This window comes from Muscardinus avellanarius, assembly GCF_963383645.1.
Source record: "Muscardinus avellanarius genome assembly, chromosome: X".
NCBI classification, from domain to species: Eukaryota; Metazoa; Chordata; class Mammalia; order Rodentia; family Gliridae; genus Muscardinus; species Muscardinus avellanarius.
The window spans coordinates 110,326,003-110,353,949 of NC_137792.1; the positions used below are offsets into that span (position 1 = coordinate 110,326,003).

The 27,947-nt window shown below is 43.5% G+C and overlaps 1 protein-coding gene across 3 annotated transcripts in view; it reads left to right on the forward strand.

Moving 5' to 3' along the window:
• Positions 1-1,390: 1,390 nt before the first annotated feature.
• TAF1 (TATA-box binding protein associated factor 1) overlaps positions 1,391-27,947 on the forward strand; it is a gene marked incomplete at both ends in the record, with an annotated part of 100,436 nt that continues 73,879 nt past the window's right edge. The window contains 13 exons of one of the 3 annotated variants that reach the window (XM_080718429.1): positions 1,391-1,570; positions 2,970-3,084; positions 3,820-3,936; positions 8,948-9,067; positions 10,165-10,406; positions 16,218-16,436; positions 18,161-18,379; positions 19,174-19,381; positions 25,490-25,666; positions 26,001-26,128; positions 26,234-26,341; positions 27,075-27,248; positions 27,696-27,869. In XM_080718429.1, the coding sequence (XP_080574555.1) occupies positions 1,391-1,570; positions 2,970-3,084; positions 3,820-3,936; positions 8,948-9,067; positions 10,165-10,406; positions 16,218-16,436; positions 18,161-18,379; positions 19,174-19,381; positions 25,490-25,666; positions 26,001-26,128; positions 26,234-26,341; positions 27,075-27,248; positions 27,696-27,869 (2,181 nt within the window). The remainder of the gene's footprint in view (positions 1,571-2,969; positions 3,085-3,819; positions 3,937-8,947; positions 9,068-10,164; positions 10,407-16,217; positions 16,437-18,160; positions 18,380-19,173; positions 19,382-25,489; positions 25,667-26,000; positions 26,129-26,233; positions 26,342-27,074; positions 27,249-27,695; positions 27,870-27,947) is intronic. The other 2 variants (XM_080718431.1, XM_080718430.1) reach the window with 2 other exon arrangements.

The following is a 27,947-nucleotide window of genomic DNA, read 5'->3' on the forward strand; positions in this document are numbered from 1 at the left end:
ATTTGGGAGGCTGAGACAGGAGGATCCCAGTTCCCGGCCAGGCTCAGCTACTTAGTGAGGGCCTCTGCAACTTGAAGAGAGGTGTTTTGAAAAAAAAAATCGGCTTAATCCCCACGCTCGGGAGGCTGAGACAGGAGGATCTCACAGGTTCGAAGCCAGCCTCAGCTACTGAATGAGGCTTTCAGCAAGTTAGTGAAACCCTGTTTCCAAATGAAATATAAAATAGGTCTGGGAGCCGGGCGTGGTGGCACACGCTTGTATTCCCTGCACTTGGGAAACAGAGACAGGAGGATAGCACAGGTTCGAAGCCTGCCGCGCGCGCTGGTTTAGGAGACCCAGTTTCCAAATTTTAAAAAAATGTAAAAATAGTTCTGGGAGTATAGCCCAGAGGTAGAAGGGCTTCCAGGAACCCCAGTACCCCCCAAAAAAAATAGGTCTGGGAGTACAGCCCAGAGGTAGAAAGCCCCTGGGTTCCACCCCTAGTATCACAAAAGTAAAATAAAAAATCTGCTGGGGGTGTAACTCGGAGGTAGAATGCCCTTGGGTTAAAACCCGTAATACCTCGGTGTGGTGGCGCACGCTTGTAATCCCAGTCCTTGGGAGGCTGAGACAGGAGGATTACAGGTTCGAAGTCAGTCTCAGTAACTTAGTGAGGCTCTTGCCAATTTAGAGACCCTGCTTCCAAATAAAAAAATAGGGCTGAGGGCATAGCCCAGGGGTAGAAGGCCCCTGAATCCCAGCCCTAGTACCACAAAAATAGTTTAGGTGGATAAAACTCTAGGGAAATGTTAACAATTGTCTATCTAGGTCGAGATCGAGTTTTTACTATCCTTTTGACATTTCGTGAAAAAGAACAGTGGGGAGAGGGAACCTGTTTCTATGGGGGGCCTGTCAATTTCAAACAACTAACGTGCATCGGAGCCTTTGGCAGTTTAGGGCTGCCTGTACAATTTGCGGAAAAGCTTCCTGTTTTGGAAAGGAGCGGAGAAGTCGGGAAGAGAAGAGCGGAGACAGACAAGACCGGACCTACACTTCCGTGTGTGCTCGCGCATCGACCCGCGCTTCCCAGGCCTGCGTCACGTGACCCGGAAGTCCCTTCCTATTGGACGACGTTCCTTAGTTCGCACAAGTCGAACTCTCGCGCGCAGTTGAGAGGGCGGAACCCAACATTTTGCTTGACCAACCGCTTCGCACCTATCCAGCCTCCTGATCTCTCACGGGCAAATCAAATATGGTCAGCAAAGTAGCAACACCTATTCTCCTTTCCGGTAGGACAGCCGGTCCTTCCGGTTGCTTTTCTCTTCCCCTTTCTTCAACTTCCGGTAGGGTCCTTTAGGGTCAAGGCGCCGTTAAGTCACTTCTGTGCGACTGCTGTTTTGACTTCCGGTCCATGGAACTCGGCGGGGATTTGCTGCTGCTGGCAGCCACCGCGGGCAATACTGCCGCCATCATGTCCGACACTGACAGCGATGAAGATTCCGCGGGAGGCGGCCCATTTTCTTTGACCGGTTTCCTTTTCGGCAACATCAATGGATCCGGGCAGCTGGAGGGGGAAAGCGTCTTGGATGACGTGAGAGACTGGGCGTGGAGGTCGGGCTGGGGTGGTGTGCGTACGGAGAGTAGGCGGAGTGAGAGTGGAGGCTGCTTAGGAAACCGGCGGGGGGGATCGTGGCTCAGTCTGGGAGGGCGAAAATCCCATCCCCACAGACTGGAAGAGCAGTGCAGAGGGGGCTTACAATTTGTAGGCAAGGATGGGGGGAAAAGAGTGGACAAGTCCTGGAAGTCTGGGACACGGAGTTGGGTGGCATTGGAGATAACGTTCTAGTTCACTAGACAGTGGGACAACTAGCCATTGCATCTAGTGAAGTTGCTTCCGCAGCGTAACAATGAGAGCTTTCTTGCATTTCTGGAGTGTGTAGGGGCGCACGCCTGTAATCGACTACTTGGGAGGCTGAGACAGGAGGATCGCCGGTTCGAGGACAGCCTGGACAACATAGCTTGACTCTCTTTCAAACAAAAGTAAAATAGGGCTGGGTGTGTGGTTCAGAGGTAGAAAGCCCCTGATTCAATTCCCAGTACCAACAACAACAACAAAAAAAAAAAAAAGAGGAAGAAGAAGAAAGGAAACTCCATTCTTTTTTTTTTTTTTTTCTTTGCGGGTCTGGGGATGAAACCCAGGGGCATTCGACCTCCGAGCTACACCCCCTGCCCTATTTTTTCTTCTTTATTTTGAAACCGGATCTGACTGAGTTGCAGAGGGCCTCACTAAGTAGCTGAGGCTGTCTGCGAACCGCGATCCTCGGTCTCAGCCTCCAGGAAACTGCATTTCTGACATCGCCCACCTGAGAAGGTTCTAGAGCCAGAGGACTGGACAGAATCTGCAGTCATCGTTTGGTTCCAGCCCCCAGTGGTCGGATAATGAACGTTCAGATCATGGGAGGGGAAAGATCTCTGCTGGTACTAGTGCACTGTTCAGGTTGTTGACCCAATGTAGTCACTGACTTTCATGAAATTATCCCTGTGCCCAGCAGAAACATAGGTACTTTGATTTCGGTTCCTTTTGTCAAAGAATATAGCTGTAGACCAATGTCCCCTCTCCCCTGCAACACACAAAAACAAGCAAAAAGACCAGGCCTTGGTGTCTCTAATCTGAAAGACTGCAGTTGTCTTGGCCTTTACTCAGAGAACACCTGTTCCATTCATTTGGTCTTGCTGTTCTTTGAATAATCTTTTTTTTCACCATGTTATAGTGTAGTCATGGAGTTGGACATTCTAATAAAGATCTGATCACTATGGAGTCATGGGCTGACTACTGTATGGTTATTCAATGTGATGCTCCTTTTAGCAAGCACACCTCAGTCTCATTTTCCATACGGATTTGTGACTTTGTTGTGACCCAGGGAAATAAGCCATGTGTGGGACACTCATGTTTAGTTGTTACTTGCGACTCTCATACTGTCCTTTTTCAGGAATGTAAGAAGCACCTGGCAGGCTTGGGGGCTTTGGGTCTGGGCAGCTTGATCACTGAACTCACAGCAAATGAAGAATTGGCTGGGACTGATGGTGCCTTGGTAAATGATGAAGGTGAAGTCTGGGTCATGGGAAGTAAGGTGGGGTGGAGGCTAGCCACTACTGTACATGTACTTACTTACTTTATTTATTTTGGTGGTACTTGAGGGTGGAACCCACGGGCATTTATTACCTCCAGGATATATTCCCAGAATTATTTTATACTTTATTTGGAAACAGAGTCTCGCTAAGTTTCCGAGAGCCTCACTAAGTAGCTGAGGCTGGCTCGAACCTGTGCGATTCTCCTGTCTCAGCCTCCCAAGTGCTGGGATTATAAGCGTGCGCCACCACGCCCGCTGTACATGTACTGTTTTTTTTTTTTTTTTTTTTTTTTGCGGTACTGGGGATGGAACCCAGGGGCATTCATCCTCTGAGCTGCATGCCCTATTCTTTTATTCTTTATTTTGAAACTGGGTCTCACTGAGTTGCAAAGGGCCTCACTAAGTAGCTGAAGCTGTCCGCAAACCGTGATCCTCTGGTCTCAGCCTCCCAAATGCTGGGATTACAAGTGTGTGCTACCATGCCCAGCTATACATGTATTTTCTTTTTTTTTTAATTTTTATTTGGAAACAGGGTCTCTTAAGCCAGCGAGACTGGCTTCGAACCTGCTTGATTCTCCTGTCTCCACCTCCCAAGCGCAGGATTACAAGAGTGCACCACCATGCCCGGCTACATGTTCTTTTAAATAGGAATGATTTGAGGGGGTCAGAGATACTTGCTCTTTTTTAGATCCCCCATCTTTATTTATAGGTTGGATCAGGAGTACAGAAGATGCTGTGGATTATTCAGATATCAACGAGGTAGCAGAAGATGAAAGCAGAAGATACCAGCAGACAATGGGAAGCTTGCAGCCCCTTTGCCACTCAGGTGATAGTTTTCTGTCATGAATAGCATTCCAGTGCATTTTCATGCTGCGTAGACTGGTTTGGGCGCTGGATTCTATGTATGAACTTTGCCATTATTTCTGATCTCTGTGCTTTTTCTTCTCCTTTTTCAATTTAGTTGTAAGTAGCCTTTTTTATATTTTGAGACAGTCTTAACATCCTCAGGTAGAGTGTGTGTGTGTGTGTGTGTGTGTGTGTGTGTGTGTGTGTGTGAGAGAGAGAGACAGACAGACACACAGACACTGAGAGACTGAGACTGGGGATTGAATCCAGAGACATTCTACCTCTGAGCTATACCCCTCAGCCCTGTATTATCTTTTTTTTTTTTTTTTTGGTGGTGCTGTGGGTGGAACCCAGAGGCTTTCTATCTCCAGGCTATACTCCCAGACCTTTTTTATATTTTATTTGGAAACAGGGTCTCACTAAGTTGCTGAGAGCCTCACTAAATAGCTGAGGCTGGCTTCAAACCCGTGTGATCCTCCTGTCTCAGCCTCCCAAGTGCGGGGATTACAAGCATGCGCCACCATGCCCGGCTCCATCTTTTTTATTTTTATTTTTTCGGAACCAGGGGCATTCTATCTCTGAGCTACACCCCTAGCCCTATATTTTTTATTCTTTCTTTCTTTATTTTTTGGTGGTACTCGGGATGGAACCCTTCTACCTCCGGGCTACACTCCCAGACCTATTTTATATTTTTATTTGGAAACACGTTCTCTTTAAGCTAGTGAGGGGCTTCGAACCTGCGCGATCCTCCTGTCTCCGCCTCCCAAGTGTGGGGGATTACAAACGTGTGCCACCACGCCTGGCCTCTTATTTTTATTTTGAAACAGTCTCACTGAGTTGCAAAGGGCCTCACTAAGTAGCTGAGTCTTTCCTCGAACCTCAATCCTCCTGTCTCAGCCTCGCAAATGCTGGGATTATAAGCATGTGCCACCACTCCTGGTTTATTTTCTGTTTTGAAAAAGGTTGTCAGTAAGTTGTTGAGGGCCTCACTAAGTTGCTGAGGCTGGCCTCAAACCTGTAGTCCTCTTGTCCCAGTCTTCCAAGTTCTTTGATTATAGGAGTGTGCTACTGTAGCTAGCTGATGCTTTTTTTTTTTTTTTTTTTTTTTGGTGATTGAACCAGGGACATTCTACCTCTGAGCTACACCCTCAGCCTGATTTTATTTTGAAACAGGGTCTCACTAGGTTGCAGAGGGTGTCACTAAGTTGCTCAGACTGGCTTCTAACCTGCGATCCTCCTGTTTCAGAACATGCTTGCTCACCAGGCTAAATGCTTTCTTGTTTGACACGTGGTAATTGAGTTCTTACAAGTTTCATGGCATTATTTTTAGATATTTTTCAAAAGTAGATACTATGAGCCGGGTGTGGTGGTGCACGCTTGTAATCCCCGCGCTTGGGAGGCGGAGACAGGAGGATCGCGCAGGTTCGAAGCCAGCCTGGCTGGCTTAAGAGACCCTGTTTCCAAATAAAAATATAAAATGGGTCTGGGAGTGTAGCCCAAAGGTAGAAAGGCTTCCAGGAACCCCAGTACCCCCCAAAAAAGTAGATACTATGACATAAACTTAGTCTTTGTCCTCAAAAAACTGATAGTTGAAACAGTATAAATCTCATATACAGAATTAAGTATAAATCTCATATGCAAATGAACACAGGTCTCAAATCAGTTACCCACCTGTATGTTGGCACAGTGCTCTTAATGCTCATAGCGTAAGGTTTTTCTAACCAGTATAAGGTGCTACATCATAAAATCAGAATGTCAGAGCTGGATAATATCTTAGTGATTATTTAGTTTTAGTCTCCCAGTAGATAAAACTGGAACTTTACAGAACTTCAATAAAATATGAAACTTACAGTTCTGCAATTAGCTTCTACTAGATCCTAACTAAATTAAGAACTCAGTTTATTAGGCTTTGAGCTCCTGTTAAGTGCTATAAATAAGGCAGTGTGACCCATAGGTGATAAAATTAATTTTCTCTTTTTTTAGTCTTTTTTTTTTGAACTGGGAATTGAATCAGGGCCTTTCTACCTCTAAGCTGCAACCTAGCTTTTTAAAATTCTTTTTATTTTGAAGCAGAGTCTCACTAAACTGCTGAGACTGACTTGACCCTGTGATCCTCCTGTATCAGCCTTCCAAGTACTGGAAGTACAGGTGTGTGCCACTATCCCTGGCAATAAAATCTAATTTTCTGGTGTAGAGGAGCTCAGTTTAGTGGTTAGGAGTCTAGAGCTATTGTCCATACTTTATTCTTGCACTGTCCTTTGTCACATCTCCCTGCTTCAAACTTATTATATGAAGTTACACATTATTGTCCACCTCTTTTTTTCCCTATTTTTTTTTGTGGTATTGGGGATTGAACCCAGAGGGACTCTACCACTGAGCTATATCTTTTGATCTTTTTGCTTTTTGAAATTTTTAGACAAGGTCTTGCTGAGTTGTCCAGGTTAGCCTCAAACCAGCAGTTCTACTGCCTCATCCTAGTCCCTGGGATTATAGGCCTGCACCACAGCATCTGGCTAGTGTGTGTGTGTGGGGGGGGGCAGGCAGACAGACAGACATAGTGGGGTTGTACAACTGCAATAAATCATCAAACTTCTTTTGTGTGTGTGTGAGAAAGAGATACAGTGGTATGGAACCTGGGGCATTCTACCTCAGAGCTACACCTTTAGCCCTATTTTATTTTTTTTATGGTACTGGGAATGGAACCCAGGGGCATTGTACCTCTGCGCTACACCCCTAGCCCTATTTTTTAGTCTTTTTTATTTTTTAAAATGGTGTCTCACTGAGCTGCGAAGGGCCTCGCTAAGTACCTGAGGCTGTCTGTGAACCGTGATCCTCTGGTCTCCAACTCCCAAATGCTGGGAATACAGGCGTGCATCACCATGTCTGGCCACCTATTCTACTTTTTAAATATTTTCAGATTTGAGTTTGTTATCTTTGCTTGGAATATCATGAAGAGGATGGATGTGGGAGTTCCTAGGTGTGATTTATGTATTTATTTATTTATTTATTTATTTTTGTGGTACTGGAGATTGAACCTAGGAGGGTTTTTCCCACTGAGTTACATCCCCAGCTGTTTTTATTTTTTTATTTTTTATTTTTTTTATTTTTTTGGTGGTACTGGGGTTCCTGGAAGCCCTTCTATCTCCGGGCTACACTCCCAGACCTATTTTTACATTTTTATTTGGAAACAGGGTCTCCTAAGCCAGCGCGCGCGGCTAGCTTCGAACCTGCGCGATCCTCCTGTCTTTGCCTCCCAAGCGCGGGGATTACAAGCGTGCGCCACCACGCCCGGCCTGTTTTTATTTTGAAACAAGGTCTCACTAAGTTACTGCACACTGGCCTTGAACCTGCGGTCCTCCTTTCTCAGCCTCCCAAGTACTGGGATTACAGGTGTGCACCTCTGTGTCCAGCTCCTGTTTGGGTTGTCTGAGTGAACTTCCTGGAAAAGGAGGATGCTGCATTTGTAATGTCTCTGGGATGCTCATTCCCAGCTTTCTAACAACCAAGGATAGATCAATTTTATAGGACTTCTGTTTATATTATGTAAAATTTGATGCCATCAGTAATTGTAAACTAACATGGATTAAGTAGAAAATGGGCTAAAAGAATGAAAAGGAAATGGATTTTGGAGTGAGACTGTCATAGGTCAAGTCTCAGTTTCATATTTAGTCTGACCCTGGGCAAGTGGTACAATCTCTGAGGCATGGATTTCTCGGTTGTAATATTCCCTCAGCATTTTGCAGCATTATTGGGCTAGCTAGCTACAGCACATAATGGGAGCTCAATAATGGAAGTCATTGTAGTTACCGCTATTAATGACTAGAGTACATTTTGAGGCTTGAGAGATGGAGATCATAGACTAAAGTCAAAGTGAGAAAATGAGGATCGAGCCGGGCGTGGTGGCGCACGCTTGTAATCCCCGCGCTTGGGAGGCAGAGACAGGAGGATCGCGCGGGTTCGAAGCCAGCCGCGCGCGCTGGCTTAGGAGACCCTGTTTCCAAATTTTAAAAAAAATGTAAAAATAGGTCTGGGAGTGTAGCCCAGAGGTAGAAGGGCTTCCAGGAACCCCAGTACCACCAAAAAAAAAAAAAAGAAAAGAAAATGAGGATCGATACGGTATTGATAGTAACATAAGGGAATTCAAGAGAGGCAGAGGGTATTTTGGTGGTTTTTTTGTAGTACTAGGGATAGAACGCAGGGGCATTCTATCTCCGAGCCACACCTTCAGCCCTATTTATTATTTATTATTTTGAGGCACTAGGGATTGAGCCCAGGGCATACTAACTCCAGGCCCAATTTTTATTATTTTTTCTTACTAAGTTACAGAGGGCCTCACAAGTACCTGAGAATGGCCGTGAACCTGCGATCCTTCTATCTCAGCTCCCAAGTACTGGGATGACAAGCATGCATTACCATGTCTGGCCTTTTATTTATTTACTTATTGGTGTGTGGGGGGGTACCAGAGATAGAACCCAGGAGCATTCTACTTCTGAGCTGTACTCCCAGCCTGCATTTTTATTCTTTATTTTGGAACAGGGCCTCACAAGTTGCTGAGGCTGGCCCCAAACCTGCAGTCCTCCTGTCTCAGTCTCCCAAGTACTGGGATGACAAGCACGTGCCCCCACGCCCAGCTTTTATTCTTTATTTTGAAACAGCGGCTCACTAAGTTGCAAAGCGTACTTGGGATTGACCCAGAAGCGCTCTTCCTCTGAACTGCACTACTCCCAGCTTGATTTTGTTTCTTATTTGGAAATGGGGCCTTGCTAGGTTGAGAGTCTCACTGCTTGCTGCAGCTGTCCTCAATCTGCAATCCTCCCATCTCAGCCCCCTGAGTACAGGGTTATAGTCCTGTGAAGCACTCCTGGCTTCAGTGTATTCTTCAGGCATATGTGTAATGTGTTCTGTGGTGCTTTAAATTCTTGAGTGGCAAGAGAGCTCATGGTTATCATGCGCCATCATGGATACTGAGGAGACGACGCTGGTCTTTTTAGATTATGATGAAGATGACTATGATGCTGATTGTGAAGATATTGATTGCAAATTGATGCCTCCACCACCTCCACCCCCAGGACCCATAAAAAAAGATAAGGACCAGGACGCTCTCACTGGTGGTAGGTAGAGACGGTCTACTTTTGGCTAAGGAACAAGTTTACATTCATAGATCCAGGCTTTTGGCACACTCCATATGTAAGGGGGTATTTAAAAAAATTAAGATGCTAGGGAAGGATGACACTTGTAGAAACGAGCCATACAGTCTCAGCTTTTAGTATTAAACGCGAAGTTTTACCTTCAAAACATCTGGTGGCAGTATTTTAACATGTACTCAAGAAGTTGTTTACGTCAGTGGCTCTCGAATCTGGCTGTCTATCAGAATTACTCGGGTCTTTGAAAAATTACAGATATCTTCGTCTCACTTCTGGGTAATTGATTCTTCAGGCTATCTGGGGTAGAATGCGGGAACTTAGAAGTATTCTTCGAGACTTTCTGAGGCAGCTAATCTGCCTGTTGGGATTTGGAAGCCACCTGTTAACAATACTGTGGAATGCTTCTGAGTCACGCGGCGTCTCCTCTCACAGTCAGATTTCAAGCTGGTGTGGTCTTCAGTGCACGATCATCTCACCAACTCCAGTCGGTGTTACAGTAATCACCCTGCCACAGGCTTGAAGACTGGGGAGAAACCGTGCCTTTGGTCCCCTGTATCTTGATGTTATGTTAACCTAAATTCTTCCCATCGGAGTTGTGAGGCGATTTGAGTCTTTTTAAACTTTGAAGGCCACGGTTAGCATTGTTTATAGATCTTAGTTTACAGACAATCTTACCTTTATCCTGTGAGCTGAAAACATTCTCCAGTTTATAGATGCCTGAACTGGGCGTGGTAGGACAACTGGACATGGTGGGGCTTGTCCGATAGAAGTATTATATAGTTTTATTGCTGGGCACGATATCGGTCAGTTATGGGAAGTAGTAAATGTAGTAATAGTTTTTGTTTTCTCTCATCACAGTCCTAGGGTACCAGGTACCAGGTGAGTTTGGGATGGTGGGAAATGATTTCTTGGTTGACTTTTCTGGGCCGCGTGCTCTTCATGTGGGCGCTTGGGACTGCCTCCCCTGCCACTGAGCCATGCATCTGGCCTGGAGTGGGTGTTGGCTGAGTATGAGGAATGCTGCTCACAGTTACATGCCAAAGGGTTTCTCTTCCTTGTTGCAGTGTCTGAAGATGGAGAAGGCATCATCTTGCCCTCCATCATTGCCCCTTCCTCTTTGGCCTCAGAGAAAGTGGACTTCAGTAGTTCTTCTGACTCAGAATCTGAGATGGGACCTCAGGAAGTAACACAGACAGAATCTGAGGATGGAAAGCTGACTCTACCATTGGCTGGGATTATGCAGTATGATGCCACCAAGCTGTTGCCAAGTGTGACAGAACTTTTTCCAGAATTTCGGCCTGGAAAGGTATTGTTCTTTTATTTTTTGTTTTTTTATTTTTTGGGGTACTGAGGATTGAATCCAGGGGCAGTCTCTCTCTGAGTTATATCCCCTTCCCTACTTTATTTCTTATTTTGAAACAAGGTCTCACTAAGTTGCAGAGGGCCTCACAAATTGCAGAGGCTTGCTGCAAACCTGAGCTGTTCATGTCTCAGTCTCCCATGTACTGGGATTATTAGCTTGTGCCACCATGCCTATCCTGCAGAAGTATTTTTATGGACTAAACCCACCTTGTGTATTACTGACCTCTTTCAGATCCTGAGTTCTGTTGTTAAGATGCTAAATAAAGTCAGGAGTGATGGTACATGTCTATAACCCCAGGTTTTTGGGAGGTTGAGACAGGAGGATTGCAGGTTTAAGACTAGGCTCAGAGCTGAGCGTGGTGGCGCGCGCTTGTAATCCCAGCATTCGGGAGGCTGAGACCTGGAGGATCGTGGTTTGCGGACAGCCTCAGCTACTTAGTAAGGTCCTCTGCAACTCAGACTCGGTTTCCAAATAAAGAATAAAAAATAGGGCAGTGGGTGTAGCTCGGAGGTAGAATGCCCCTGGGTTCCATCCCCAGACTCGCAAAAAAAAAAAAGACTAGGCTCAGCAATTTAGTAAGATCCTCAGTAACTCAGCAAGATCCTGTTTCACAATAAAAAGTTCTGGGGATATAGCTTGGAGGTAGAATGCCTCTGGATTCATTTTCCATTAACTAAAAATAAAACAAGCTGGGCATGGTGGCGAACACTTATAATCCCAGCATTTTTGAGACTGAGACAGGAGATCGCAGTTCTCAGATTGCCTCAGCTACTACTTAGTGAGGCCCTTTGCAACTCAGTGAAACCCTGTTTCAAAATAAAGAATAAGAAATACGGCTGTGGGTGTAACTTGGAGGTAGAATGCTCCTGGTTCCATCCCTAGTACTGGAAACAAAACAAAACAAAAAGATGCTGAATATGAAAGAAAAAATTGAAGGATCTAATTATTCATTGACATATAATTTTCTTATAAAAGTTTTTACAGCTAGGCATAGTGGTGCACACTTGAAATCCCAGTACTTGAGTGGCTAAGACAGGAGGATTGGAGGTTCTAGGACAGCTTTAGCAAATAGTGGGATCCTTCAAAACTTAATGAGACCGTGTTTCCAAATAAAAAATAAAATAGGTCTAGGGATATAGTCCAGAGGCAGAAGACCCATGGGTTTAATCCATAGTGCCACACATACAAAGTTGTATACAGCTGGGCATGCTGACTTACACCGATAGTCCTACTTTTTGGGCTGTTTATTGCAAGTTCAAGGTCAGCCTGGGCAAAATATGGAAATACTCTTAGTTTTTTTATGGTACTGGGGATTGAACACAGGGGCATTCTACCTCTGAGCTACACTTCCAGCCCTACTTTTTTTGTTTTTGTTTTTGTTTTAAATGATCTCACTACATTGATGAGTCTCGTTTTCTACAGCACAAACCTGCTTGAGAGTCTCAGCCTCTCAAGTACTAGAATTAGAAGCGTGTGCCACCATTCCTGGCTTGAAATCCTCTTTTTTTTTTTTTTTTTTTTTTTTTTGTGTGTGTGTGTGTGTGTGTGTGTGTGTGTGTTACTGGGATGGAACCCATAGGCATTCTACCTTAATGTTAGACCACTAGTCTGATTTTCTTTTTCTGGTGGTACTGAGGGTGGAACCCAGAGGCTTTCTACCTCTAGGCTATACTCCCAGACCTATTTTATATTTTATTTGTAAACAGGGTCTCACTAAGTTGCTGAGAGCCTCACTAAGTAGCTGAGGCTGGCTTCGAACCTGTGTGATCCTCCTGTCTCAGCCTCCCAAGTGCGGGGATTACAAGTGTGCGCCACCATGCCTGGCTTTCAGTAGTCTGATTTTATTTCTAATTTAGAAACAAGGTTTTACTAGGTTGATGAGAGTCTTAACTACTTGCTGAGGCTGTCCTCGAACCTGCGATTCTCCTGTCTCACCCTCCCAAGTACTGGGATTACAGATGTTCGCCACCACACCCAGCTCTGATCTACACCCCCAGCCCTATTTTTTATTCTTTCTTTTGAAACAGGGTCTCACTGAGTTGTAAAAGGGCCTCAGTAAGTAGCTGAGATTGTCTGCAAATCGCGATCCTCCTGTCTCAGCCTCCCGAATGCTGGGATTACAAGCACACACCACCAGGCTCGATCCCTAAAACCTCTTTTAATGTAATAGAGCCTTGCAAGATGGCGCAGGCTTGTAATCCTAGTACTTAGGAGTCTGAGACAGGCGAATCACAGGTTTCTGTCCAACCTCTGCTACTTAGGTACTCCACAATTTAGTGAGAACCTGTTTCAAAATAAGGGATAAGGGTGTATTCATTTGAGTCACCCCTCCATGCCACTCGGGTATGGGACTGTATTTCTATTTTCTGTATTTCTATCTTTCTAATAAACTTCTTTAAATCTTCAAAAAAAATAAGGGATAAAAAGTAAGGCTCGGGTGTATCTCAGATAGAATGCCCCTATGTTCAATCCTTAGTACCACACAAAGTAATAAATAAGCCGGGTATGGTGGTGCATGCTTGGAATCCCTGTGCTTGGAAAGCTAAGATAGGAGGATCACAGCTTCAGGGACAGCCTCAGCAAGTAGTGAGGTTCATCAACCTAGGAGATCGTGTTTCAAAATAAAAAGAAACTGAGTGTGGTAGCTCACTCCTATATTCCCACTACTTTGGAGGCTGAGACAGGAGAATCACAAGTTTGAAGACAACTTCAGCAACCTTGTGAGGTTCTTAGCAACTTGGTGAGACCCTATTTCCAAATTAAAAAAAATGAGCTGGGGATGTATTTCTGAGGTAGAATGCCCCTGGGTTCAATCGCCAGCACCAGAAAAAAGTAAAATTAAAAAAAAATGAAAATTGATCCGGATGTGGTGATACATGCTTGTAATCTCAGTACTTGGGAGACTGAGACAGGAGGATCACAGGTTCACAGCCAGCCTTGGCAATTTAGTGAGTCACTGCAGCATAGTGAGAACCTATTTCCAAATAAAAAATAAAATAGTTATGAGAGTGTATCTTGGAGGTAGACGGGCTCTGTGTTCCATGCCTATTACCACACATAAAAATTAAAACTGAAAAGAGTTAGGGTTGGGGGTATACCAGTACCACACATATGCAGAAAAAGTAATAATTAGACTTGAGCTTGCAGTCAGACACAGAAGAACCCTGAGTTCAGTCCCTAGTATCACACACATACAAGAACCTATTTTTTTGTGATACTAGAGATGGAACCCAGGTGCTTTCTACCTCCGGGCTACAGTTTCAGACCTATTTTATATTTTATTTGGAAACAGGATCTCATTATGTCTATGAGAGCTCACTCAGTACCCGAGGCTGGCTTTGAACCTGTGCGATCCTCCTGTCTCAGACTTTTAAGTACTGGGATTACAAGCATGAGCCACTGCCACCATGCCCAGCTTACAAGAAGCTTTTTTTTCTCTTGTACTTGGGATAGAACCCAGGGGCATTCCACCTCCAAGCGACACTCCCAGCCCTATTTTTTATTCTTTATTTTGAAACAAGGTCTCACTGAGTTGCAAAGGGCCTCATTAAGTAGCTGAGGCTGTCCATAAACCACCTTCCCCCAGTCCATAAACCACCTTCCCCCAGTCTCAGCCTCCCAAATGCTGGGATTACAAGTGTGCACCACCATGTCTGGCATACAAGAAGCTTTTTAAACTGTATTAAATCTTTTATTTTTCCTTTGTGGTATTGGGATTTGAACTAGGGGCATTGTATCTTTAAGCTATACCCCAGGCCTTTTCATTTTTTTAGTTTTCTTTTCCCTGTACTGGGGATGGAATCCAGAGTCATTCTACCTCTGAGTTACACCCCGAGCCCTATTTTTAATTCTTTATTTTGAAATGGGATATCACTGAGTTGTAAAGGGCCTCACTAAGTAGCTGAGACTGTCTGTGAACCAAGATTCTCCTGTCTCAGCTTCCAAAATGCTGGGATTAAAAGCGTACGCCAGGCCGGGCATTGTGGTGCACACTGTAATCCCAGTGCTTTGGGAGGCTGAGACAGGAGGATCGCACAGATTGGAAGCCAGCCTCAGCTACTTAGTGAGGCTCTCAGCAACTTAGTGAAACCCTGTTTCCAAATAAAGTATAAAATAGGTCTGGGAGTATAGCCCAGAGGTAGAAAAGCCCCTGGGTTACACCCCCAGCACCACACACACAAAAATGTGTACGCCACCACATCCATCTGTATTTTCTATTTTATTTATTTATTTGCGGTACTAAGGATGGAACCCAGGGGCATTCTACCTCCGAGCTACACCCCCGGCCCTATTTTTTATTCTTTATCTTGAAATAGGGTATCACTAAGTTGTAGAGGTCTCACTAGGTAGCTCAGGCTGGCTGCAAACCTATGATCCTCCTGTCTCAGTCTACCAAATACTGGGATGACAAGTGTGCACCACCAGCTTTGTATTTGTTACTTTAAACAACATCTCACTACGTTCCTAAGGGTCTCAACAAGTTGCTGAGGCTGGCATTGAACCTGTGATCATTCTATCTCATTCTCCTAAGTACTAGTATTACAGGAGTATATCACAAGACCAGGCTTTGTATTAGATCTTTTTTATAGTTGTACATATTCAGAGAAAATGTGATTTATGCTGTCCTCTTTAGGAATTATCCTGTTGTCTTAAAAGTACTAGTCTAAATTATCATTGTTATTAGTTTTTGTGGTACTGAGGATGGAAGCCAAGGGCATTCTACCTTCGAGCTACATCCCAGCCATATTTTTTTTCTTTATTTTGCAAAAGGGTCTCTCTGAGTTGAAAAGGGCCTCACTAAGTAGCTGAGGCTGTCTGCGAACAAAAATCCTCTTGTCTCAGCTTCCCAAATGCTGGGATTAAAAGTGTATGCCTCCATGCCTGCCTGTATTTTTAATTTAATTAATTTATTTATTTTGTGGTACTAAGTATGGAACCCAGAGCCATTTCTACCTCTGAGCTACACCCCAGCCCTATTTTTTTATTCTTTATTTTGAAACAGGGTCTTAATAACTTGTGGAGGTCTCACTAAGTAGTTGAGGCTGGTCGCGAACCTACGATCCTGTCTCAGCCTCCCAAGTGCTGGGATTAAAAGTGTGCGCCACCACACCGGCTTCATATTTTTTATTTTAGGGTTTTTATTTTTGTTGGTTTGATTGGGTGATACTGGGGATGGAACCCAGGGGCATTCTACCTCCGAGGTACACCCCAGCCCTGTTTTTTTTATTCTTTATTTTGAAAAAGGGTCTCTCTGAATTGCAAAGGGCCTCACTAAGTAGCTGAAGCTGTCCACAAACTGCGATCCTCCTGTTTCAGCCTCTTAAATGCTGGGATTACAAGCATGCACCACTGTGCTCGGGTAGTCCAAATTATTGAAATACACTTTTTTCTGGTACTGGGAATGGGAACCCAGGGACATTATACTTCTGAGCTGTTACTCCAGCTCTGCTTTATTTTTTATTTTGAAACAGCATCTCACTAAATTGCTGAGGGTCTTGCTTATTTGCTGAGGCTGGCTCTGAACCTGTGATATTCCTCTCTTAGTCTCTCAGGTACTGGGATTACAGATGTTTGCCCCCATACTGGGCTTAACATACACTTTTTAAATTCTGTGGTAGATGTTATAGATCTGAGTGCAGCACTCCTTGATTCCTCCTGTCCAGTTGAATAGATCTCTCTAGACTTTTCAAACCCAAATACTGTTTTCTTATCTAATGTTGAGTCTCTGACATATTAACGTGTCTTATGTTCTAGGTGTTACGCTTCTTACGTCTTTTTGGACCGGGAAAGAATGTTCCATCAGTTTGGAGAAGTGCTCGGAGAAAGAGGAAAAAGAAACACCGTGAGCTGATTCAGGAAGAACAAATGCAGGAGGTGGACTGCTCAGTAGAATCAGAGGTCATCCCGAAGTCTTTGTGGACTTATGACTATGCTCCACCGCCACCTCCAGAGCAGTGTCTCTCTGATGATGAGGTAGGCAAAATAGAGACTTGGGATAAGGCCTATTATGGGACCAAGTAGTGTTTTCCTTAGCTTGTGTCAAAATTAGAAATAGCAGGCAGAGTTCTGTGCTAATTATCAGTGATAAACCATGAATCAATTTCAATGACAGTTCTTCCCTGTTGTAATAAATATTTGGTAGGGGATGTGGTAGTGGGGTACAGATGATGATATACTGCTGAATAAGAAGGTTTATCTGATAGAACATTTCTTGATATGCCTTCATTTTTACATTCTAACTCCAGATAAAGATTCCTGTTCAAGAATCATTCCAGAGCTGGGCGTGGTGGTGCATGCATGTAATTTCAGCATTCAGGAGGCTGAGACAGGGTTGTGGTTCGTGGACAGCCTCAGCTACATAATGAGGCCCTCCGCAATTTAGTGAGACCCTGTTTCAAAATAGGGCTGGGGGTGTAGCTCAGAGGTCGAATGCCCCTGGATTCCATCCCCAGACCTGCAAAAAAAAAAAAAAAAGTATCATTCCATTCAGCTGGGCATGGTGGTGCATGCCCAGTGCATTCCAGTACTTGAGATGCTGAGACAGAAGGATCATAGCTTTGCAGCCAACCTCAGCTGCAACTTAGATCCTGTTTCAAAGTGAAAAATAGCTGGGCGTGGTGACTCAAGCTTGTAATCCCAGCATTTGGGAGGCTGAGACAGGAGGATCACGGTTCGTGGACAGCCTCAGCTACTTAGTGAGGCTCTCTGCAACTCAGTGAGACCCTGTTTCAAAATAAAGAATAAAAAAAAAGAGCTGAGAGTATAGCTCAGAGATAGGATGCCCCTGAATTCCATCCCCAGTACCGCAAAAATAAAAAAAAGAAAGAAAGAAAATAAGGCTGGGGAGATAGCTTGGAGGTAGAATGCCACTGAATTCAATCCCTAGGAAAACACACACACACACACACACACACACACGAATCATTCCATTCAAGAATTATTCTCATGGCGGCTCCTCCAAGTTTTTTTTTTTTTTTTACTGATTGTTAATTCTCTATCACCTTAGGGAGTGTATAGGGAAATTCCCTTTTTTCCCACTTTTAGGGATTAAACCCAGGGACATCCTATCTTTGAGTGATACCCATAGCCCTTTTATTTTTTGTGGTACTGGGAGTGGAACCCAGGGCATTCTACCTTCAAGCTACACCCTCAGCCCAAGTTTTTATTTTTATTTTTTTATTTATTTTTGCCGTACTAGGGATGAAACTCCGGGGCATTCTACCTCCAAGTGACACCCCCAGCCCTATTTTTATTTATTTTGAAACAAGATCTCACTGTGTTTCAAAGGGCCTCACTAAGTAGCTGAGGCTGTCTGCAAACTGCGATCCTCCGGTTTCAGCTTCACAAATGGCTGGGATTACAAGCGTGTACCACCATGTCTGGGTCGGTTTTTTATTCTTTATTTGGAAACAGGGTCTCACTGAGTTGCAGAGGGCCTCACTAAGTAACTGAGGCTGTCCATGAACCACATTCCTCCTGTCTCAGCTTCCCAAATTCTGGGATTACAAGTATGTGCCACCATGCCCAGCTCAACCCACAGCCCTTTTTATTTTTTATTCTGAAAAGGGATCTTGCTAAATTTCTGAAGCTCACCTTGAACCAGCAATCCTCCTGTCTTAGGCCTCCCAAGTACTGGGATTAGAAGTGTGTGCCACCACACCTGGAAGGAACCTTTCTACCATTTTGCTCTTTTACAGATCACAATGATGGCTCCTGTGGAGTCCAAGTTCTCCCAATCACCTGGAGATATAGATAAAGTGACAGATACCAAACCAAGAGTGGCTGAGTGGCGTTATGGGCCTGCCCGACTGTGGTATGATATGCTGGGTGTCCCAGAAGATGGCAGTGGGTTTGACTATGGCTTCAAACTGAGGAAGAATGACCATGAGCCTGTGTCAAAATGCAGAATGTTAGAGGTGAGCAATATACTGGCCTGTAAAAAAGGAAACAATGTGCCCAGTGCCCTATCATTTTTATTTACTTTTCATTAGGTGAGATACTTGGTAAAATTCCTTTGGGTAGGAGGTTTAGAGACCTTTTACTTGGTAGGGTATATCACTCTGGTAACTATGTGCCATTCCAAGGATTGTTTATTTTTATTTATTTATTTTTTTGTGGCACTGGAAATTGAACCCAGAGGAATTCTTCCTCTGAGCTATACCTCCAGCTCTATTTTATTTTTATTTGGAAACAGGATCTCATCAGGTTGAGAGTCTCACTACTTGCTGAGACTATCCTTGAACATGCAATTCTCCTGCTCAGACTCCCAAGTGCTAGGATTACAAGCAAATGCCACCATACCTGGCAAAGATTCTGGTTTTTTTTTTTTTTTTTTTTTTTTGGTGGTGGTGGTGGTGGTACTGGGGATGGAACCTTTCTACCTCCAGGCTACACTCCCAGACCTATTTTTATATTTTTTTTATTTGGAAACAGGGTCTCTTAAGCCAGCAAGGCTGGCTTCGAACCTGCGCGATCCTCTTGTCTCTGCCTCCCAAGCGCAGGGATTATAAGCGTGCACCACCATGCCCGTCAGGATTCTGTTGAAATGAGTGCTGTTTCCAACTAGGAATGGAAGAGAAGGAAGATAGTATTTCATTTTGAGGCATTCCTCTCAAAGTATCTATTTTGATGTGTTTCCTTCTATCTCTGGTGTGGAACTTAGAGTAGGAAGTTTGACCAGTGACCTAAGTTTTGTTATTCTTTTCTACAGGAATTTACAAAACTTGAAGAAATCAATGGCACTGATCTTCTGGCTGATGAAAATTTCTTGATGGTGACACAGCTCCATTGGGAGGATGACATCATCTGGGATGGGGAGGATGTTAAACACAAAGGAACAAAACCTCAGCGAGCAAGTCTGGCAGGCTGGCTCCCTTCCAGTATGACTAGGAATGCCATGGCTTACAATGTTCAGCAAGGTGTGCTTTTATGCTGGCTGTGTCTAGAACTCCCTCATCTCAATCATCCTATGTGATCCTTTGGGTTGCTTTAGGATAGTGAAATATTTTGAATTAGAACCTGATTCTAGTTTCTTAACATTTACTTTTTCATTATTATAAAAAGGTGATAGGCCGGGCATGGTGGCACACTCTTGTAATCCCAGCATTTGGGGGATGGAGACCGGAGGATTGCAGTTTGCAGACAGCCTCAGCTACTTAGTGAAGCCATTTGCAACTTAGTTAGACCCTGATTCAAAATATAAAAATACCAAAATAATAGGGCTGGGGGTGTAGCTCAGAGTTAGAATGCCCCTGGTTCCATCCCCAGTACTGCAAAAAAAAAAAAAAAAAGAAAAAAGAAAAAAGAAAGAAAAAAAAGGTGACAGCCATTTTGAAATTAACAATATTTTGGCTGTTGTCTACTTCCAGAAATGGACTGTTCCAGATTCTATCTTTGGAATGTACTCGTTTATGATGGTCTCCTCTTAAACTGTATCTCACTATGCTAGATAAACCTCTTAATCACCCCCCAAAATGCTTTATCTTCATATTTTTATTTCCAAAGTCCTCCTTTAAAATTTTTGTAATTTGGCCAGGTGTGGTGGTGCACGCTTGTAATCCCCGCGCTTGGGAGGCGGAGACAGGAGGATCGCGCATGTTCGAAGCCAGCTATGCTGGCTTAAGAGACCCTGTTTCCAAAAATAAAATAGGTCTGGGAGTGTAGCCCGAAGGTAGAAGGGCTTCCAGGAACCCCAGCACCACTAAAAAAAAAAAAAAAAATCTTTGTGATTTAGAATTTGCTCGCGCTCGCACTCTCTCTGTGTCTGTCTGTCTGTCTGTCTGTCTGTCTCTTCGTCTCTCTCTTTTTCGTGGTGCTGGGGATTGAACCTAGGGGCATTCTACTTCCACGCTACACCCCAGCCCATTTAATTTAACTTATTTATCTTTTTGGTACTGAGGATGGAACCCAGGGACATTCTGCCTCTTAGCCATGCCTTCAGCTCTATTTTATTCTTTTATTTAAAACAGGGTTTCAGTAAGTTGTAGATGGCCTTACTAAAAGATGGCCTAAGTTGCTGAGGCTGGCTGTGAACCTGTGATCCTCCTGTCTCAGCCACTCAAGTACTGCTATTACAAGTATGTGTCACCAAGCTTGACCCATTTTTTTTTGGAAACAAGTTCTTACCAAGTTGCTGAGAACCTCAAACCGTTGCTGAGGCTGGCTTTGAACCTCTGGTCTTCCTCTCCTAGCCTCCTAAGGACTGTGATTATAGGCACGTGCCACCACGCCTGGCTGATTTTTCTCATTTTTTCTTTTTTTTTTTTTTTCGGTACTGGGGATGGAACCCAGGGGCATTCTACCTCCAGGCTACCCCCTCAGCCCGATTTTCTATTCTTTATTTTGAAACAGGGTCTCACTAAGTTGCAGAAAGCCGCACTAAGGAGCTGAGGCTGGCCGTGAACAGGGATCCTTTGGTCTCAGCCTCCCAAATGCTGGGATTACAAGCATGTGCCACCATGCCTGGCTCAGTTTTACTCTTTTTCTTTTTTGCAGTACTGGGGATGGGACCTGGGGCATTCTACCTCCAAGCTACCCCCTCAGCCCGATTTTTTATTCTTTATTTTGAAACAGGGTCTCACTCAGTTTCAAAAGGCCTCACTAAGTAGTAGCTGAGGATGGCCATGAACCCGGATCCTCCTGTCTCAGCCTCCCAAATGCTGGAATTACAAGCATGCACAACCATGCCTGGCTGATTTTTCTCTTCTTAAACATGATTTTTTTGTAGTACTGGGAATTGAATCCAGAGCCATTTTATATTTGAGCTACACCCCTAGCCCAATCTCATTTCCTATTTGGAAACAGTCTAGCTAGGTTGATCAGAGTCTCACTACTTCTTCAGGCTGTCCTTGAACCTTTGGTTCTCCTTTTGCAGCCTCCTAAGTACTGGGATTGCTTGCATGTACCACCAAACCCAACTTGAATAGGATTTTTAAAAAGTATAGTATAGTCAGGCATGGTAGCGCATGTTTGTAATCCCAGTACTTGGGAGACAGAGACAGGAGGATCGCAGGTTCGTGGCTAGCCTCAGCTACTTAGTGATGCCCTCTCCAACTTTGTGAGACCTTATTTCAAAACAAAGAATAAAAATAATAGGGTTAGGGGTGTAGTTCAGAGTTAGAATGCCCCTGAGTTCCTTTCCCAGTTCTGCAGAAAAAAAAAAAAAGCATATTATGCCTTTTTTGTTTGTATGTGATACTGATATTTGAACCCAGGGTCATTCTACCTCTGAACTATACCCCAGCTCTATTTATTTTTTGGTGGTACTGGAGTTCCTGGAAGCCCTTCTACCTCTGGGCAACACTCCCAGACCTATTTTATACTTTTTATTTGGAAACAGGGTCTTTTAAGCCAGCGAGGCTGGCTTCGAAACTGCATGATCCTTCTGTCTCCGCCTCCCAAGCACGGGGATTACAAACGTGCGCCACCACACCCCGCACCCGGCTACCCCAGCGCTATTTGTAACAGTTTATTGGTAAGTTGCTCAGGCTCTCCTAGATCCTCCAATCCTCTTAAGTAGCTGGGTTTGGTGGCATACGTTTTTGTAATCCCAGAATTTGGGAGGCCAAGACAGGAGGATTGTAGGTTCATGGCCAAACTTAGCTACTCTGCAGCTTAGTGAGACCCTGTTTCAAAATTAAGGATAAAAAATAGGGCTAAGTGTGTAGCTTAGAGGTAGAATGCCCCTGGATTCAATCCCCAGTACCCCTACCCCCTAAAAAATAGTATAGGTGTGTGCCACCACACTTTATTTTATTTTATTTTTGTGGTAATGGGCATTGAACCCAGAGGCATTCTACAATTGAGTTACATTTCCAGCCCTTTTTTTTTCTTTTGGAAAGAGAGTTTTACCATGTTACTGAAAGTTTCAGTTTTTGTTTTTCTTTTGGAAAGAGAGTTTCACCATGTTACTGAAAGTTTCAGTACTTGGAGTCTGTCTTCAAACCTGTGATCCTCCTGTCTCAACCTCCCAAGTACTGGAATTACATGTGTGTAGCACTTTGCCTGGCTTTATTTTATTTTTGGTGGTACCAGGGATGGAACCCAAGGGCCTTCTACTTCCAGGCTATACCCCCAGCCCTATTTAATTTTTAATTTGGAAAAAGCATCTTGCTAAATTGTGGAGAGCCTCACGAAGTTGCTGAGGCTGGCCTTGAGCTTATGATCCTCCTGTCTTAGCTTCCCAAGTACTGGAATTACAGGCATGCCCCACTACTCCTTGCTAAAAGCATGTCAGACTTATGGTAGAACATTTTGAAAATACAGTGTCAAGAAGAAAATCACTGGAAATCTATCTAGAAATGATTATTAACTGTTAAACTTTTTTTGTATTGGGGATTCAACCCAAGGACATACTTTCTCTGAGCTTCACTCTCAGCCCTATTTTATTTTTATTTTTGAAACAACATCTGACTAGGTTGACTTGCATCTCACTATTTGATGAGGCTGTCCTCAAACCTGTAGTCCGTCTGTCTCAGCCTTCTAAGTACTGTAAATATAGGTGTGTGCTATCCCTCCCAGCTAACTGTTGACTTTTGTGTGTGTTTGGTACAAGAGATTGAACTCAGAGAAATTCTATTCCAAGTTATACCCTCAGCCCTGTTGATTGATGAGAATCTCACTACTTTGTGAGGCTCTCCTTGAACCTGTGATCCTCCTCTCTCAGTCTCCCAAGTACTACGATTACAAGCTTGCAGACAACATGCCCAGCTTAACAGTTAACTTTTTTAGGTGCTTTCTTTTGTCTTCTGTTTTTGTGTGTAGTTCAACTGTAGAGTTGTATAGTGTATATTGGAATCAAGTATTTTTCTTGGTCATTTCAGAATTTTTCATGAAAATGTTTAATGACACTGGGCATGGTGGGGACACGCCTGTAATCCCAGTATTTGGGAGGCTAAGACAGGAGAATGGCAGGTTTGAGACCAGCTTCAGCAAGGTCTCAGCAAGCTAGTGAGACCCTATTTCAAAAAAATAAAATGTGAGGCCGGGTGTGGTGGCGCATGCTTGTAATCTCCGCGCTTGGGAGACAGAGACAGGAGGATCACGCTGGTTCGGAGCCAGCCTCGCTGGCTTAAGAGACCCTGTTTCCAAATAAAAAATATAAAATAGGTCTGGAAGTGTAGCCCAGAGATAGAAGGGCTTCCAGGAACCCCAGTACCGCCAAAATAAATAAATAAATAAATAAATATATATATATATATAGTGCCAGGCGTTTGCTTGTAGTCCCAGTACTTGGGAGGCTTAGATAGAAGATCACAGGTTTGCAGCCAGCCCCAGCTACTTAGTAAGGCCCTATTTCAAAATAAAGAATAAAAGATAGGGCTGGGGGTGTAGCTCGGAGATAGAATGTCCCTGGGTTCAATCTCTGGTACAAAAAGAAAAAAAAGAAAAATATGACAGAAGCAAACTATATGAACAGAAAGTTGGCTGGAAAGAAATACACTAAAGGGTTCATAGTGGTTATTTTCCCTGATAATAAGGATTGGACCCAGAGGCATTCTGCTTCTGAGCTACACTTCCCAGCCCTATTTTGTGTGTGTGTGTGTGTGTGTGTGTGTGTGTGTGTGTGTGTGGTACTGGGAATGGAACCCAGGGGCTTTTCTACCTCCGGGCTATACTCCCAGACCGATTTTATAATTTATTTGGAAACAGGGTCTCACTAAGTTGCTGAGAGCCTCACTAAGTAGCTGAGGCTGGCTTCGAACCTCTGTGATCCTCCTGTCTCAGCCTCCCAAGTACTAGAATTACAAACACAGGAAACCAAACCCAGGCTGGGCGTGGTGGCACACGCTTGTAATCCCCACTCTTGGGAGGCTGAGACAGGAGGATTGCACGGGTTTGAAGCCAGACTCAGCTACTTAGTGAGGCTTTCAGCAACTTAGTGAGACCCTGTTTCCAAATAAAAATATATTAAAAATAAAAGGTCTGGGAGTATAGCCTGGAGGTAGAAAGCCTCTGGGTTCCACCCCCAGTACCTCCAAAAAAAAAAAAAAAACAAAACACACACACCCAATTACATAGTATTGTTTTGTTTTGTTTTGGTCCTGGGTGTTGTACCCAGGGGGCTTCTACTCTGAGCCATACCCCAGCCCTATTTATTTTTTTTAGTTTGAAACAGGGTCTCACCAGATTTCTGAGTCTTGTTGAGGCTGTCCTCAAACCTGCAATCCCCCTATCTCAGCCTCATAGTATTCTTACCTGTTTCATTGTTTCTCTGCAAATTATTGATGCATTTGTTTTTTTTTTTGTTTTGTTTTATTACTATTTTAGCCTATTTTACTGTATTATTATTTAGGGTAAAGCTCTTACCCTAAAAGTGAGAAATGTATTTGTTTTCTTTTTGTGATCTACAGGAATAACTGCTGATATTTTTTTCTTTGCTAGAATTATGTTGGAAAGGTTCATAAATGTTGTGTTATTTTTTCTCCTTTTTAAAACCAGGGACATTTTACCTTCAAGTTACACTCCCAGCCCTTTTTTTTTTTTGTGTGTGTGTGTGTGTGTGTGTGTGTGTGTGTGGTACTGGGAGCGGAACCCAGGAGCTTTCTACTGCCAGGCTATACTCCCAGACCTATTATTTTATATTTTATTTGGAAACAGGGTCTCACTAAGTTGCTGAGAGCCTCACTAAGTAGCTGAGTCTGTCTTCGAACCTGTGCGATCCTCCTGTCTCAGCCTCCCAAGTGCGGGGATTACAAGTGTGCGCCACCACGACTGGCCTGCCCAGCCCTATTTTTTATTCTTTACTTTGAAACAGGGTCTCACTGAGTTGCAAGGGACCTCACTAAGTAGCTGAGGCTGTCCATGAACCGCAGTCCTCCTGTCAGCCTCCCAAATGCTAGCATTACAGGCATGTGCTACCATACTTGGCTTTAAAAAAATTTTGTATTGGTGCATTGTAGTCATACATCGTAATGGAGTATAAAATGGTAGAGGCATACATCACTCATTTAGCTCTTCCCCAATTCCTGCCCCATTCTGTCCTTTTTTTTTTTTTTTTGACTAGGTTTTGGTTTTATTTTTACTAGGTTTTACAGCCACTCTGGATGATGACAAGCCTTGGTATTCCATTTTTCCCATTGACAATGAGGACCTAGTATACGGACGCTGGGAGGACAATATCATTTGGGATGCTCAAGCCATGCCCCGGCTGTTGGAACCTCCTGTTTTGACACTTGATCCCAATGATGAGAACCTCATTTTGGGTAAGTTAGATGCCTGAAGCCAGTGTTATTTCTCCATCTCTGATAGCTTGAAGAAGGCCAAAGCCATTAGCTTTCAGGTAAAAGTTTGATAGAGCAGAGTTGTAGCAATCAGTTTCTAGTGTTTGTGTATTGTTTAGGGAAAATTCACATAGGAATATTGAAAAGCAGCACCTTTGAGATGTCAGGCAGTGTAGTTCAGTTGGGTAAGGTATGGACTAGAAGTGGTCTGAAGTGGTATGAGAGAGGTCTGCTTAGGGAACTGCAGAGATGTCAGTTGGAAACATGAATCTTCAGGGATAGTAATTCCAATCATTTTTTTTGTTGTTGTTCTTAGAGATTCCTGATGAGAAAGAAGAAGCCACTTCTAATTCCCCTTCCAAGGAGAGTAAGAAAGAATCTTCTTTGAAGAAAAGTCGAATTCTCTTAGGGAAGACAGGAGTCATCAAGGAAGAGCCACAGCAGGTCTGTTAAGAGAAAGGGGATTGGCATTTAGAAGAACAAAGAAAGGTAATGAAGAAGGGTAGTCTAAGTAGTCTGACTAAGATTTTTTTGATGATCTGTTATTAGAATATGTCTCAGCCAGAAGTGAAAGATCCATGGAATCTCTCCAATGATGAGTATTACTACCCCAAGCAACAGGGTCTTCGAGGTACTTTCGGAGGAAATATTATTCAGGTACAAATAGCATCTTTTCTGTAGTGGAGGAGAACCCACAGTTTTGTTCTGATGAGAGATATGGGTAGATCTTGCCTTGGCTGGAGTTAGTATTTAATTTCAATTTATTTTTTATACTGGGAATTTAACCCAGGGCATTTTACCTTTGGGCTACATGCCCAGCCCTGTTTTAGTTTTATTTTGAAACAGGGTCTTGCTAAAGGCTGGCTATGAACGTGCAATCCTCCTGTCTCAGCCTCCCAAGTACTAGGATTACATGCATGTGCCACCACCCCGGCTATTTATTTATTTATTTACTTATGTTACATGGGACACGTTACTACACTGATCTACATCTCCAGCCCTTTTTATATTATTTTGAGACAGGACATCACTAAGATGCCAGCCAAGGCTTTCCTCTAATTTGGAATCTTTCTTCCTCTGAGTAGGTGGGATTACAAATCATGCACCACTGCACCCAGCAGTATTCATTTATTCATTTATTTATTTATTTTTGCGGGTCTGGGGATGGAACCCAGGGCATCTGACCTCCGAGCTACACCCCCTGCCCTATTTTTTATTCTTTATTTTGAAACAGTGTCTCACTGAGTTGCAGAGTGCTTCACTGAGTAGCTGAGGGTGTTCACGAACTGTGATCCTCCAGGTCTCAGCCTCCTGAATGCTGGGATTACAAGCGTGCATCACCACGCCCGGCTCCAGCAGTATTTAATTTTAAATCTTTTTCCTGTTTTAGCACTCCATTCCAGCTGTGGAATTGCGGCAGCCATTCTTTCCCACCCACATGGGGCCCATCAAACTCCGGCAGTTTCATCGCCCACCTTTGAAAAAGTACTCATTTGGGGCACTGTCTCAGCCAGGTCCCCATTCAGTCCAGCCTTTGTTAAAGCACATTAAAAAGAAGGCCAAGGTATACTTGAATCTTTGTTAATAAAATAGTTATAAAAGATAATTATGGTATAAGTTGGAGGAATGCACTGTATATTCGATTATATTAAGGAATTACCTATTTTTTCAGATGTGATAAAATGTTATTTTGGCTATTTAGGAGAATGTCCTTATATTTAGGAGATGCATAAGAAAATATTTCAAGGTAAAGTATTACGATACTATGACTTTCAAAAATGGTTCAGGACAGTTACAGATAAAATATGGGAAAATATAGTTATATGTAGGTAGTGAGATTGTAGGTGTTCATAATAAGATTGTTTCAACTTTATTGATGTTTGAAAATTTTCATTGTGAAATTGAATAATAGCAAGCTGAAACTTTTTTAGGGGTGTCTTTGTCTCTGATGTTAGACTGTGTAGTTACTGTCCTTTCGGGAGCTGGACTATATTTTCTTTTTTCTGGATAGATGAGAGAACAAGAGAGGCAAGCTTCAGGTGGCGGAGAGATGTTTTTTATGCGTACACCTCAGGACCTCACAGGCAAAGATGGAGATCTTATTCTTGCAGAATACAGTGAGGAAAATGGACCCTTAATGATGCAAGTTGGCATGGCAACCAAAATAAAAAACTACTATAAACGAGTGAGTTCTACTCAAAATCTTTGTTAATAATATAACTCTAGTTAGATACCTAGTGATTATCTGTGAATGTATACTTTG